General features: G+C 61.0%; 1 protein-coding gene across 5 annotated transcripts in view; it reads left to right on the forward strand.

Annotated features, from left to right (window-relative positions):
* Positions 1 to 14,633, forward strand: part of PDE9A (phosphodiesterase 9A) — a 96,605-nt gene that overhangs the window by 81,140 nt on the left and 832 nt on the right. For 2 of the 5 annotated variants that reach the window (XR_010943869.1, XR_010943871.1), the window contains 11 exons: positions 445 to 519; positions 3,081 to 3,167; positions 4,363 to 4,467; positions 4,648 to 4,730; positions 5,995 to 6,151; positions 9,204 to 9,317; positions 10,290 to 10,394; positions 10,857 to 10,985; positions 12,379 to 12,471; positions 13,224 to 13,617; positions 14,437 to 14,509. Coding sequence is in view for 2 of the 5 variants with exons in the window: in XM_067739574.1 (XP_067595675.1) it covers positions 445 to 519; positions 3,081 to 3,167; positions 4,363 to 4,467; positions 4,648 to 4,730; positions 5,995 to 6,151; positions 9,204 to 9,317; positions 10,290 to 10,394; positions 10,857 to 10,985; positions 12,379 to 12,471; positions 14,440 to 14,509 (1,018 nt within the window). In the remaining 3 variants the exon portion in view is untranslated. Of the gene's footprint in view, positions 1 to 444; positions 520 to 3,080; positions 3,168 to 4,362; positions 4,468 to 4,647; positions 4,731 to 5,994; positions 6,152 to 9,203; positions 9,318 to 9,859; positions 10,164 to 10,289; positions 10,395 to 10,856; positions 10,986 to 12,378; positions 12,472 to 13,223; positions 13,618 to 14,436; positions 14,510 to 14,633 lie in introns of those variants that run through there. The other 3 variants (XR_010943870.1, XM_067739574.1, XM_067739575.1) reach the window with 3 other exon arrangements.

The following is a 14,633-nucleotide window of genomic DNA, read 5'->3' on the forward strand; positions in this document are numbered from 1 at the left end:
CTTCTTAGCCACTATTTGAATTTATGCCAAGTAAAAGTTTTTTCCCTTGATTTCACTTTCTTGTATTTTTTAAAGTCCGGTTTCTCGGGATGTCATTAGCATATGCAGTAAAGTTCACCTCCTGCAGTGCAGAGCATTGTCAAGTGTAACAGGCTTACGTGGTCACGTACCCTCCACCACGGTCAAGGGGTGAACGTTCTGTCTCCCCCAAGCGCCCCCTCGTCCCCTGTGCGGTCATTCCTGGCGCTCTGCCCCTGACCACCACTGGTGGGATGTCTGTCCCCTTAGTTCTGACCCCTTCAGAATTCTCATGGGTGTAGCCTTTGAGAAGGTACCCAGGTGTCCTGAGAGGCGGGCAAGAGGAGAGTGGAGAAGGCATGGCCAGCCTTCGTCTCAACGCAGAGGCCCCCGTGCGTGCTCACAGTGCTTTCCTGTCCCCTCCAGTACCTGCTGTCCCCCGAGACCGTAGACGCCCTGCGGAAGCCCACCTTCGACGTCTGGCTCTGGGAGCCCAACGAGGTGAGTGCAGGAGCCGCCTGGGACCGGGACCGGCTTCGGCGACCAGACGGGAGCGGCCCCATCGCTCTTCTCCTCGGCTTCTCCTCTGTCTTCTTTGTCTTTCAACTTCATGCTCCAGGTTGGCAGCCAAACTGCCCCTTGGTGGGCTCGGGAAGGGGCGTCAGGGCCACGAGCAGGTGAGCAGCGGGGCCTCGAACCCGGGCTCTGGCTGCTCGGTGCACCCCCTCCGCCCAGCAGCCCCCCGGGCTGCGTCCTGATTCCCGGGCCTGCAGGGTGCAGGCCTCGCGGGCTTGGGGAGGATTTCAGGAAGGAGCTTCCACTGGAGGTGCTGCTGAGAGGAGGCGACCCGGGCAGCTGTGAGGCCTCGGGGACCCAGAGTGACTTTCTGCAGCAAGAACACACTTCTTTAAAATTCCCCTTTTGCTGAGAAAACACAAACATGGAGATCGTTTTGTTGTTGTTTAGTCTATAATATCAGTTATACCTTCCTCTCTCTGAACCCGGAGAAAACAAAAAGTCCCTCCACGTGGACACGAGGCCACCAGAATCCACAGACGCTTACCAGCTTTTTGGTAACACGGGAGCCCCGGCGGGGCTCACCCACTTGGACGAGATCCACTGAGCGACTTCCCTGCGCTCCAGCAAAGGAACGGTGCACGCTGAGCGCTCACCGTCCAGGTCGCCGTTCCCCGCCTGGGCCTGGAATCTCCTGTGCGAACCGCCTTCCCTGGCTGGTCTCCCAGGATGAGAGAAGCCCTCAGCAAGAGGGGCCAGGAAAGTGCAGGTCCCGCCTCCGCCCCGCCGGGTCCACCCTGAGAAGGGCCGCGTGCTGGCCGGCGCCTGAGGAAAGGCCCTAGGTGACACATGTGCTCCAAACCGTCCAACCAGTCAGCACGCAGGGCTGGAGCCGCAAGTTCAGGGGTGGAGGAGGCATTCTAAGTGTGCAGCTGTCACCTGCCAGATCGATGCATGATCAGCAATGGACGCGGTGGAGGGGGACCACGGCAGGAGGAGAAGAGTCACATCTTCCAGGAGAAGCATTAGGACCTCATGTCCCAAAAGCTCTCACTGAGCAGGGGACCCTGCTGGCCTGGACGCACAGGAGCTCAGAACACGCAGCCCTGCTTCCAGCAGGTGGCCAAGCGCCGCTACCGAGCACATCTCACTCTCCCCAAAGTCGTTTTGACCTCAGCAGCCCACAGGGAGGAAGAGCAAAGCTGGGGCCCTGATGGTGGAACCCCCGCCGTTCCTGTCTCCTTGGGGCACCGGCTGCTCGTGGCCAGAGAGGGAACACCACTCTCACGTTGAGAGGTGGAAGGACCCACGCATGCGGGATGCGAAGGCGGCCCTCCACACTCGGGGTGTATGTGCAGCCGCCATCAGGGCGGGGGTGAAAGGAGGGACCAGCCCCTGCCCGTGGGCTCGGCCCGTGTGGCCATCTGCCGGCCCAGGCCCTCGCCAGCACACCTCCATGACCCCGGGAAGCCTGGGAGGGGTCCCAGTGCTTCCGAAAAGCACCTAGCTGCCCACAGTGGCAAACCAGAGGTGCTCAAAGACGGGAGCCCTGGCCTCTGGGGAGGCCATGAACTTTGGAGTGTGGATGGCAAAGGTGAACAGCTACAGGGACACACCTGAAAGCTTCAACAGCCCGCCTGGCCCCCAAAACTGCATCTGGCCACCCAAGAAGTGGCTCGCACCCCGAGAACATCAGGGCTCCCGGGTGGTGGTGGTTCACCTCTCTCCCTTCAAGGGGGGGTGACGCACCCAGCGTCACCCAGGGGCCCAGCATCCTCCGATCGCAGACCAGGCGGGGAGGTGACTTCCCGCTGCTCCCCTCTCGCGGGCTGACCTGAGTGCTGCCCCCGACGCCGCGTCTGCCAAGCGCGGGCTTGAAGGCCGCGGGGCCTCTCGGTCACCTCGCGCATGCTCCGCACTCAGCCTTATCCAGCTGCCCAGCCCAGGGCCCGCCGCAGCGTCAGCGCGAGCAGATGCTCAGACGCGTCACTCCTGCTCCGAAGCTGCCACATAAGTGGCACCAGATGGTTTTGTCTGCCGATCACCTCCGCCTCTTGACTCTGATTTCACAGCAAATATTTCAGCTCCTCGGGGTTGCCCACAGCTGCGAATAGGCTGGTGGGACGGGGAGCGGGGCTGTCGGACCCACAGCCCCTCTGGACGGCAAAACCCTGGCTGGGCGCTCGTGCTGCCGGCAAAGCTGGGGTGATCCAGGCAGCAGCCGGCCGGCAGCCCGGACTCCGGCCGTCCTGCTCTCACCCGGGACCCCGCAGTCCCGGCGCTCTGCCAGGGGCTCCTTCAAGGCCCCCGTTTCCAAACTCTGGCACCCGGCCTGCGTGTGTGCCGTGCCCTCGAGGAAGAGCCGTGTGTGGTGGCCATCAAGGACTTTCCGTCTGGGACGTCATCCCAGTTCTGGGCTGGGCTGGGCGTGGCTCCCACTTTCCCCGGTAGATTCTCTGTGCGGCTGGAGAAGCCACCCGGCCCGCCCTGAGCGCATCTCCTGGCCGCCCTGGCTGTTGACCGTCCTTCTCCTCCTGTGCCCGCAGATGCTGAGCTGCTTAGAGCACATGTACCACGACCTCGGCCTGGTCAGAGATTTTGGCATCAACCCCATCACCCTCAAGCGGTGGCTGGTGAGTGTCAGGCCCCCCCGTCCCCCGACACAGTTTCACGGGAACGGACTGTGGGCGCCTTCCTGATGGCCCTGGGCTTCCTACAGACGGAAACCACGCTTCCATGAGAGCCCTGCGGGGACGGTCAGCCAGTCTCTGCCCATCCCCCTCCCCCAAAACACTCTCTGCTCTTAGGCCCCTGCTCTGGTGAGCGAGAAAATAGTAAGAATGGGGAGGGGCAAGTGAAGCAGGTGCTCTAAGCTGCGCGGGCATGTGAGTGAGCGTGTTGTGCAGGTGTGTACGTGGGGGGGTGCATGTGAGTGTACGTTTGTATTTGTGTGTGTGTGCATGTGACTGTGAGTTCCGGTGCCTGCATACTTGTGGGGCGTGTGCATGTATGTGTGCATGTACACACGTGTAAGCATATGCACGTGACTGCGTTTGTGTGATTGCCAGGGTGTGTGTGTGAGAGAGTATTTAGCAGCAGATCTTTCTCTTTTTAATTAATTAATTTTATTTATTATTTATTTCTTTTTGGCTGCGTTGGGTCTTCGTTGCTGCACACAGACTTTCTCTAGATGCGGCGAGTGGGGGCTACTCTTCATTGCGGTGCGCGGGCTTCTCATTGCGGTGGCTTCTCTTGTTGTGGAGCACGGGCTCTAGGCACGCGGGCTCAGTAGTTGTGGCTCGTGGGCTCAGTAGTTGTGGCTCGCGGGCTCTAGAGCACAGGCTCAGTAGTTGTGGCGCACAGCCTTAGTTGCTCCGCGGCATGTGGGATCTTCCCGGACCAGGGCTCGAACCCGTGTCCCCTGCGTTGGCAGGCAGATTCTTAACCCCTGCGCCACCAGGGAAGCCCCAGGTTTTTCTTTTTAATAAAATACTGCTCACAACCAGATGTTAAAAGCCTGTGGAAGATTTGATGGTGGCTGGGGACCCAGCTCCCCGCGTATAGACCCCCAGCTCTTCCCCCAAGCTTCACACCCCAGCGTGGCTCCCCTGGGGACACCTTCCCCGGGGTGGGATCATGGGGGCCATGGTGTGGCCCCCGGACATCCTCAGGCCCCTGGGCCCCCTGGTGCTCTCACCCTCGGGAAACGGGAGGGCAGTTGGATGAGGGCCAGGTGGGGAGCAGGCAATTGGCACCGGGAAGAAGGTGCCAGGAGCTGGGGGGAGGGGTGGGCAGCTGGCCACAGGGCGGACCCTCTCGTCTCCGCAGCTCTGCGTGCACGACAACTACCGTAACAACCCTTTCCACAACTTCCGTCACTGCTTCTGCGTCACCCAGATGATGTACAGCATGACCTGGCTCTGCGGGCTGCAGGTGGGTCTGGGGGAGCCCGCTGCCCGGCGTGGTCAGTGAGCAAATGGGCGCCCACCCCCGCCCCGCCCCAGGGAGAGGCAGGTCCTCCCCCACCGGGCCGGCAGCTGGAGGGGCTTCGTCCCCCTGTATCACCCGACTCCAGCCCCCTCCTCACCCCACCCCACTCTCTCTCTGATCCAGGAGAAGTTTTCCCAGATGGATATCTTGATCTTAATGACAGCGGCCATCTGCCATGACTTGGATCATCCAGGCTACAACAACACGTGCGTACGCGGTCTTCTTCTCTGTCTCTTTTTCCCTTGTAAAGGGGCCTCTGCGCATCAGAGGTGAACTTTTCAGCTCAACCCTCTGTCAGTTCCAAGCTGGAGCGGTCGGCCAAGGCCTCCTAAGCCCCCAGCTCCACCCCACCTCTTAGGACATGGCTCGCCGCTTGGGACTGTGTCCGGGGCCCGGGCCTCCCGGCGCAGGACCTTGGAGGTTACCAAAGCCAGAGGGGCTGCCATAGCCCTCTGCGTCTGCACCGGCAAAGCCCCGACGGCAGCAGGACCTCCCTCCCCTGAAGCAGGCGGGGACTCCCGCACACACGTGGACGGGGAGGGGCAGCCCCACCCCGGTCTCTGGATCTCACTCCCCTGTGGGCAGCCTCCCCAGCCCGTTTCCGACAGGAGCAAAGCAGAGGCAGGGGCTGTGACAGCAAGAGCAGGGTTGTGGACGAGCGGGAGGTGGGAGGGTCCAGGGCAGGTGTGGAGCCAGGAGGACGGGCCAGGCTTTGCTGGAACGTTGGTCCACTCCCGCCTCTGGGGCGAAGGCCCCCGAGTGCCACCCCACGCGCCTGCCAGAGTCCAGGCCGGGTGGCGCTGCTTTGTGTTCCTAGTGGCACATTGGTGGTTCTATCGAATTCGTGTATTTGCGTATCGAGTATCACTGGGCGGGTGATGATGCCAGGTCTGCCCGAGAAGCGTGCCGTCGTTTGTCAGGACCAGAGCGGATTCCAAGGTGTGGACGTTTGTGCCCCTCCGAGGAGGCGGCCCCGTGGGCATCCATGCCCTCAGTTCACACTCGGATGACGTGCCCGAGCACAGGCCAGCCGAGGGCCGTGCCCACAGCAGCTGACGAGAAAATGCACCCCAGTCCTCCACATACTGATAACGTCTGCAGGGTGTCTGCACCCCAGTCCTCCACATACTGATAACGTCTGCAGGGTGTCTGCACCCCAGTCCTCCACATACTGATAACGTCTGCAGGGTGTCTGACCATTCTGAGGGCACGCGACGGGGAGGCGCTGAGGCTTCTTGGTGACCTCCACTGTTAGGACTACAGCAACTTGGAGGTATCCAGTTGGAGGGGCAGCAGAGACCCAGGAGAGCCAGGAGAAGGGGGCTCCTGACACGAGCAGAGTGCGGTCCCCTCCATCCCTTCCAGCCTCCATGCACCTCCCCACCCCACTGCCAGCGCTGCTGCCCCGACTCGCAGGTGCCTCTGAGTGCGGGTGCCCGAGGGCCCTTCTGCTCTCTCCTCCAACCCCAGGTACCAGATCAATGCCCGCACGGAGCTGGCCATCCGCTACAATGACATCTCGCCCCTGGAGAACCACCACTGTGCCGTGGCCTTCCAGATCCTCAGCCAGCCCGAGTGCAACATCTTCTCCAGCGTGCCGGCGGAGGGCTTCAAGCAGATCAGACAGGTGTGTGGGGTGAGGGCACGCCCACCGCAGAGTGGGAGGCACCGGGGGGACAGTGAGTCCGACCAGAGAGCAGAAGCCCTCTCGCCCCGTGCCTGAGGCTCCCACATCTCCCAGTCCCCCACCAGGGATCCTGGGGGACCGGCCCTCCTCCCCAGCCTCCTCCAAGGCCAAGTGGCTCCCCGGGAAGAGGTCTGCGTTTGGCACGCATGCACGGTGTTCCATGGACCTGCAGATCACGGCCACCATTTAATTGAACCCTTTGAGATCGGTCCTTTCTCATCTCACAGCCCAGGAAAGTGAGGCTGACACAGGCGAGGTCACTCGCTCAAGGGAGCAGGCCCTGGGCAGACACGTCTGCGGCATCCAGCCCAGCAGAACCCCGACCACTGTCCTCTAGGCCCTGCTCTTGTCCCCTGCAGCCCCACCACCCATTTCAGAAGAGACAGTTCTGCTGCTCGGGGCACTTTGGGAAAAGGATGAGGGAGGCCAGCTGTCTGGGGTCAGATGCTTCCAACTCACCAAAAGTGACGCCCCTACACACACAGGAGGTCCCGCTGCACGCAGCCCTGTGTCCCATCCTCTGGCGTCTTCAGGGGAGGGGCGATGTCAGAGAGATCTTGGAGGAGTGAGGTGGGTTGAATGATAGCCACCCCCCAACCAAAAAAAAAAAAAACAAAAAGGTGTGTCCTCTTCCTGACTCCCCAGGACCTGTGAACGAGTCTTTACAGACATAATTAAATTGGGAGCTTTAGATAAGTTTACCTCAGATTATCCATGTGGATGTGAAATCCAATGACAAGTGTCCTCATAAGAGACACACAGAGGAGAGATACAGAGAGGCAACAGGGGCAGGGACAGGAGTGATGTGGACACAAGCCAAGGAGCGCTGGGGCCACCAGAAACAGGAAGAGGTAGGGAATGGACCATCCCCGGAGCCTTCAGAGGGGACACCTTGGTTTCAAGACTTGCGGCCTCCAGAACTGTGAGAGGATGCCTTCCTGCTGTTCCGTCCCCCAGCATGTGGCACTTAGAACGGGAGCCGTGTCCACGGCATAGGAGGAGCCACACGCCGCGTCTGTTCGGCGTCTCTGTGGCCTTGCTCCAAGACGCACTAGAGCCCAGGGCCAGGACACAGTCCCCTCCCTCCAGGAGAACTGATAGCTTCACCTTATCAGACGACAGCAGCCTCGTTCCCCATCCTTCCAGCTTCCAGGCAGTCAGAGCTCAATCAGGGCTTAATTACCGCCCTGGTGAATCACCGGCTCCTGGTACAGTTCCCTCCCCTTTATCTGCTGGCTTTCTATCTGCTGGCTTTCTGGCCTCCCTTCCATGTTTATGGACCCACCCAGCAGGCACACGCGACATGTTCCACGAGCTGGAGTGAGTCTTTCTGTGAGGCAGGTAAAGGGGCAAACCCTAAAGAAAGGACCCTGCCTTTGTGCCGCCCCGATGGCTGCCGGGTGAGGAGCCCTGCCAGGGACGCGGCCCAGAGGATTCAGGCAGCTGAGCCCCCTTGTGCATGGAGGGGTCAGAGCAGCACCCCGCTCCCGCGGAGGAGCCGCACCCAGGGGCCGGGGCCCTGCTCGTGCCGCCCGCCACGGGGACACAGGCTGACCTTGCCCAGCACCTTACTGACATTAACCCTTCCTAAGGGTAAAATCCGTTGTCCCAATTTTTAATCATATTCCGTCCTTGAATATTTTGAGGGATAACTCATCATAGGAACAGATCCTTCACTAACAATACAGTTAAATCTTTACCGAGAAATCGCACAATTGAAAAGGCCAGTGATGCCCCTTTTTTTGTTTTTTTTGTGCGGTACGCGGGCCTCTCACTGCTGTGACCTCTCCCGTTGCGGAGCACAGGCTCCGGACGCGCAGGCTCAGCGGCCATGGCTCACGGGCCCAGCCGCTCCGCGGCATGTGGGATCCTCCCGGACCGGGGCACGAACCCGTGTCCCCTGCATCGGCAGGCGGACTCCCAACCACTGCGACACCAGGGAAGCCCGCCCCCCCCATTTTTTATCTGTCTTGACTGATTTGAGTTGTGTATTTGATGCTTGTGGTGGTGTTTTCTTGGAAAAGTAGAACACCATACTCAGCACAGAGGTGTGTTCTGTAAATGTTTGTAGGATGGATGGTGACTGAATAGATGGATGGACGGATGGACAAGTGGGTGGGTGGGTGGATGGATGGATGGGTCGGTGAGTGGACAAGTGGACGGGTGGGGTAGACAGATAAATCGATGGGTGGATGAGTGGGTGGGTAGATGATCATGGTTTCAAATTATGTTATTTCTACTAAACCAATACTGGGTTAACAAGGTCAAAATATTTGTATTAAAAAACTTATTTGGGGACTTCCCTAGGGGTCCAGTGGTTAAGACTCTGCACTTCCAATGCAGGGGGTGCGGGTTCGATCCCTGGTCGGGAAACTAAGATCCCGCATGCCACATGGCCAAAAACAACAAAACAAAACAACCTTTATTTTATCCTTACCTACAAATTCGTTAATAGAAGCATGCTATTATATGATCAGACTTTGATCGCTCCCAGGCAAGATAAGCACATATCATCACATACAGATTAGATAACAGGAAAAACATACTCTTGGAAAATAGGCCACTGACCTCCAACAACAAGCTCCGGAGGGAACAAACCATATACCTAAATTACTGCACCAGCGGGGGAGCATTTGTCCTCGGCTGAAAGCGCCTGGGCTTCGCAAGGAGACACGTGCTGAGCCTGCCCTCTGCAGGCGAACGGTCTTGGCGGGCCCGACGCGCTGCCTTCTCCAGGGACACAGCCTGTGTCTGGCAGCCCGGGGCTCAACCCCCAGCCTTCCACTCGCCAGCTGAGGCCTGGGCAGGCTCCCCAGCCTCTCCGGCTCTCAGTTTCTTTATAAAACGAGGACAGTGGTTCTTAGACACGCCCGTGGCGTTGGCAGGAGGCCCAGATGAAGCGGTACGAGCAGAAGGCTCTGCATGCAGCAGGCGCTCACTGAGTCACTGTTGGGATCGTGCCCCGCGTTCACACTTTGCCTTCGCTCCTCAGGGGGTGATCACGTTAATCCTGGCCACCGACATGGCGAGGCACGCGGAAATTATGGATTCTTTCAAAGAAAAAATGGAGAATTTTGACTACAGCAACGAGGAGCACATGACCCTGGTGAGCGGCTTGTCTTCCCTCTCTGGGGGGCTGGGGAGTGAGCGCCACCCCCAGCTCAGACTGGAGACCGAAGCGCCAAAGGAAAACGTGTAACCTCGCCTCGCAGCGAGGTGTCGGTGAAGCCGGCTTTCCAAGTCCCGGCACTTAGCAGGGAAAGCCCCCTGTCACCCCAGCAGGACCCCCTCTCCTAGTTAAAGTCACCCCTTTCCCATTCCCCCATCTCATTCAGATTTGAAGGTTATAAGTAGGGGAAGGTAAGCCTGCGTACAGAGGCCTGGCCAACACAGGGGAGCGCCAGGCTTGGGGGCAGAGGGCAGAGGGCAGAGGGCAGAAGCCAGGGCCGCCTTGGCATTTGTGGGACTGCTCCCCCCGTGCTGGGGGCGGCAGAGGTGGAGTCCTGCCCTGGATGCCCCTTGGGCCAGCCGGCAGGACTGTGGTTCCCACCCCTGCATCGCTCCCCGGTGTTCAGGCGGCGGGGTGCCGAGGCCGGTGGGCGCCCTCCCTGCTGTTACATGAGGATCCCCTTTACCCTGTGTCTCTAGCACACCTCTTCAGTGCTCTGGGGTCCCAGCACTCTCCACCCGCTGGGGTTTTTTTCGTCATCTGTTAAACCTCTGCCTCCAGGCAATACCGTCTTGTCTACACTTTTTACATATTCTCGACATCAAGAAGACACTTCTGAGCTTTGCAGTGTATAGTTTGTATGACAAAACGTCCGTGTGTTCAAGGGGCTTCCCTACTACTGAGGCCCCTCCAGGAAAGATTCTGACCCTCGGGGGTGCGGGGATGCCCCGTCTTCCCCCTGCAGCGGGAAGTATGTCCTTGTGGGGGGCAGGGGGCAACAATGCTGGGTTCCCCTCCGCCAGCATCACCCGCCCTCCTTCCCTGCCGGCCAGTGATGGTGAGTCCAGACGCACAGCGCTGTGGGATGTGTCCCGTGTTGCACAGCTGATTCCAGATCTCTTCTTTCAGCTGAAGATGATCCTGATTAAGTGCTGTGACATCTCTAACGAGGTCCGTCCGATGGAGGTGGCGGAACCCTGGGTGGATTGTTTATTAGAGGAGTATTTCATGCAGGTAGGAGCATCAGACAGCGTCACGCAGCATCACGCCTCCTGGGCTCGTTAGCCCCTTAACTGGGTTCCTGCTGGAAGCGTGACGGACGGGCCAAGGTGGCCTCCGGCATCACCGCCTCCGGAAGCCTTCCCAACAGGCGCACGTGTAATTTGAGACACGAAAGACAGGGACCAACAGGAAAAGCTAATGTCAAACTGTTACCACATTAGTGCCCCTGTTACCACTAGTTAAACCCCCTCCCCGCCCCCGCCCCCCCCCCCCGCACAACCCTGCAGGCCCAGCGGGCACCTAGTTCGCACTTACGGCGTCCCCATCGTCCCACGTGGTCACGAACGTGCGTGACGCGGGTGGTTCCGTTGGCATATTAGCTGTTTCTCTCTTCCTCTCAGACGATGATCCTGGAAGCCCCCAGATTCCACGGGTGTTTCTTTCTTTAACGTGTGTCCTCTGCCTTCCCCGCAGAGCGACCGCGAGAAGTCGGAGGGCCTTCCCGTGGCGCCTTTCATGGACCGGGACAAAGTGACCAAGGCCACGGCCCAGACTGGGTTCATCAGCTTCGTGCTGATCCCGATGTTTGAAACGGTGACCAAGGTGAGTGACCCAGACATGTGTGCACACACATGCACAGGTGCACGCACACTCACACGCTCACACGGACACACACGTGTGCACTGGCCGCCTGCCCCGTGCCCCGGGCAGCGACCCAGCAGCAAAGCCGCCCCACCCTTGGCCACCCTCCCCCATGGACACCGCCCCACCCTTGGCCACCCTCCCCCATGGACACCGCCCCACCCTTGGCCACCCTCCCCCATGGTGTCTCTGGGCCCCCCCCCCAGGGCCCCGCTTCCCAGGGCACCGGCCAAGTCCCTGTCAGCCTTTCAACTCTGCCTACAGAAGCCCCTCTAACCTGCCCCCCACCCCACCCGGCACACGGCTGACACCAGGTTAATCCTCAGCAAGGAGCCGGCCTCTGCCTCTCTCCCGAGCCTTCCATGGCTCCCCACTGCCCCCAGCACAGGGCACACAGCCCCCCGTCCTCCCAGGCCCTCCCGTCTTACAGGACGGCCCTTAGCTCCTGGTCCTGCCTTTCTTCAAGCCTCCACCTCTGAGCCCACCCTCCGTGGCCTGGGCACCCCATGCCCTGCTCAGCAACCTTCCAGAGCTCCCTCAGCACACCCTCCTCAAGCCCCGTGGCTCCGTTCCGCCTAGAATTTGTCTCCCTGTCTGCAGCTTCCTTCCTCAGGCTGCGGGGTCTTCCCCGTGGGCACCGGGTGCCAGGGCACAGCAGGGCGATGGTGGCTCCCACAGGTGGCAGGAGCAGGGCTGGGGAAGCACAGGAAGCACGAGGGGCTGAGGGCTGTGTGCACTGGGCTCCCTGGGGCCGCCGGGGGGTCTTGGAGTGAGAGGCGAGCGCCTCAGAGCTGTCTCAAAGGTAAAGATGCTCAGCAGGTGGCCCCGGGGCGGTGGGAGCCGCAGGGCCAGGCCTGAGCACGGGGTGGGCGGAGGGGTCCTGGGCCATGCAGCGGCGGGACGGGGGCAGCGGGGGGGGGGGGTGCAAGCAGCCTCACCCCTCCCACCCCGGGGCTGCCAGGGCTCTAGTAGGCAAGGTTGGCGTTTGGAAGATGAGAGTCTGCAGGCTGGACAGTCGGGGGTCCCTTCAAGCAGAGGGCAGGGGGTGGCTTCTGCCAGGTCCGTGAGGACAGTGTGAGAGCGGGAAGCAGGGACCTGGAAGGGGTGGGTGGGCAGCGAGCGGGGGCTCTCCCTCCCCAGGGGCTCCCGGGACTCACTGACCAGTCGGCTTCCAACCTCGGGCACCTTGGGTTCCGCCGCAGCCGAGACCCAAGGGTCCACAGGTGCCCCTTGGACAGAAGCACATTCCCTGCGCGGCTTTTCCCCCGGGACGCACGGGACCTGGCACGGTTTTGCGCCAGCGTCTTCTGCGAGGGGGACCAGCTGCTGAGAGGGCCCGTGTGTTCCCTCGCAGCTCTTCCCTGCGGTGGGGGAGCTCATGCTGCAGCCCCTGTGGGAGTCCAGAGACCGCTACGAGGAGCTGAAGCAAATGGACGCCATGAAGGAGGTGAGCCAGGCTGCGCAGGCGCGGGGGCCGCGGGGCCCAGCCACACGGCCCGGGGGGCCCTCCAGATGGGAGCTCGTGCATCCCACGGAGGAGGGGGGTCAGTCCTCGGGGAGCTCACGGCACGGAACGCACAGAACCTCGGGCAGAGTCGGTGCCCCGTGGTCGCAATCGCCCACGGGAAATGCAGAGCATCACAGCACCTCGGCTGCCTGCATCCCCTCAGAGCAGCGCCCTAGGCCCGCGCGGGTCCCTCACCTCCTCCCGGGGCTGACCTTGTGCAGAGGGAGGGCGGCGGAAGAGACGCTTCCCCTGGCATGGGAAAAGCCACCACCACGACCTGGCCACAGGGCTACCACGTGGCACCTCGAGGAGGGGCTGGGTCTGGCTCCAGGCTGCTGTTGGGATTGATCCTGTGTTTCAGCGAGGTCCAGTTCATAGGCTCAGAGCTGGGGTAGAGGTTTTCAGAAAAGCCCCAGAAGCTGGTCTGGCCAAGGCAGGACCCCAGTGTGTGCAGATCTGCTTCAGGTCCCCCTGCCTCCTGGGACCCCTGGGACCTCCCCCCGTGACGTCCAGCCACTTGAGTGTCGCCTCCCTTCCGTCCACGCTCCCACCCCCTCTCTCCGGGGCCCGTCCCTGCTGCCTCGGGCTTGGTCCCCCTCTGGCCTTGGCCGGTGTCCCCCCGCACCCACCCAAGGGCCCCCTTCTGTGCCATTTGTCCTCACTGCGGGCAGGGCCCCGCCCCGTCTTTGCAGCCAGGAACTCCCACTGCGCCCGCTGAGCCTCGGTGCGGCTCTCGACCTCCTTCGTGTACAATGCCGCACGCGATATGGTGCTCGGTAAATGCTGATGGGTCGATGGCAATCCAGGCTGGCAGCCAATTCCTCTACTCGGATTCTTCCCCCAAGAAGTCACAGATGGGGCTTCCCAGGTGGCGCAGCGGTTGAGAGTCCGCCTGCCGATGCAGGGGACGCGGGTTCGTGCCCCGGTCCGGGAAGATCCCACGTGCCGCGGAGCGGCTGGGCCCGTGAGCCATGGCCGCTGAGCCTGCGCGTCCGGAGCCTGTGCTCCGCAACGGGAGAGGCCGCAACAGTCAGAGGCCCACATACCACAAAAAAAAAAAAATTAAAAAAACCCTCAGCATTCCAGGTGAAGGACTGAAAAAGGGAGTGCTGGGGAACTCACAAGTACTAAGACGTTGTGGAGAGTTAAGAGCTCAGGAATGTAAGGGCTTCCCTGGTGGCGCAGTGGTTGAGAGTCCGCCTGCCGATGCAGGGGACATGGGTTTGTGCCCCGGTCCGGGAAGATCCCACATGCCGCGGAGCGGCTGGGCCCGTGAGCCATGGCCGCTGAGCCTGCGCGTCCGGAGCCTGTGCTCCGCAACGGGAGAGGCCACAGCAGTGAGAGGCCCGCGTACCGCAAAAAAAAAAAAAAAAAAGTCACAGACGGGTCCTGAAACTCCAAGAACCTAAGAGCAAAAGATGCAGAGAACAGATGGAAGAGGCGGTGTCCCCCTGCCGAGCCCCCTGACAGGAGGGCTAAAGGGGCCTGACTCCCCAGGGTTAACTGAGAGCCATCGCTGCGAAGGCCTCAGTCTCCAGGTCCCAGGCCAGCCGCCTAGAAGGGCCGTTAGGACGCTCCAGTGCCCCTTCCTGTTCCCAGAAAGAACAGACCCACAAAAGAGGTGAAAGGGTCTCGGACTTCGCACCCGCATCCACCAGTGCGCTGGCGCTGCACCTGTGGCCATGAGTGCGAGGACAATGGCCGTGTGCAGTGGGGCCTCTGACCGCAGGGAAGGCGGCCCGTGCAGAGCTGTTGTCCGGGAAGCTCCCCCAGGCTGTAGACCCCAGTCTCCTCCCGCGTCTTAGCATCTGCAGCCCCGGGAAGGTCTTGGGCAGACGAGCAGTCACTCACTCACTGTTCCTGGAGCTTGATTTTTGCCTTCCGTATCCTCTGTCCTGGTTACAGCAGAAGGCTGAGAGCCTGACACCTGAGAGCACCGCGTCAAGAGAGAAAAGCAGAGATGGGGGAAAACGTGAAGGTAAGGCTGTTCTGAACGGTGTCTCAGTGTATACGGTAGTCCAGACTGCAATGGGGATGGCGTGGAAATCTGGGAAGGAAGGAGGGACGGAGGGAAGGAGGGGAGAGAATCTGAATGTATGAAT

Source organism: Pseudorca crassidens, chromosome 5 (genome assembly GCF_039906515.1).
Source record: "Pseudorca crassidens isolate mPseCra1 chromosome 5, mPseCra1.hap1, whole genome shotgun sequence".
Taxonomy (NCBI): domain Eukaryota; kingdom Metazoa; phylum Chordata; class Mammalia; order Artiodactyla; family Delphinidae; genus Pseudorca; species Pseudorca crassidens.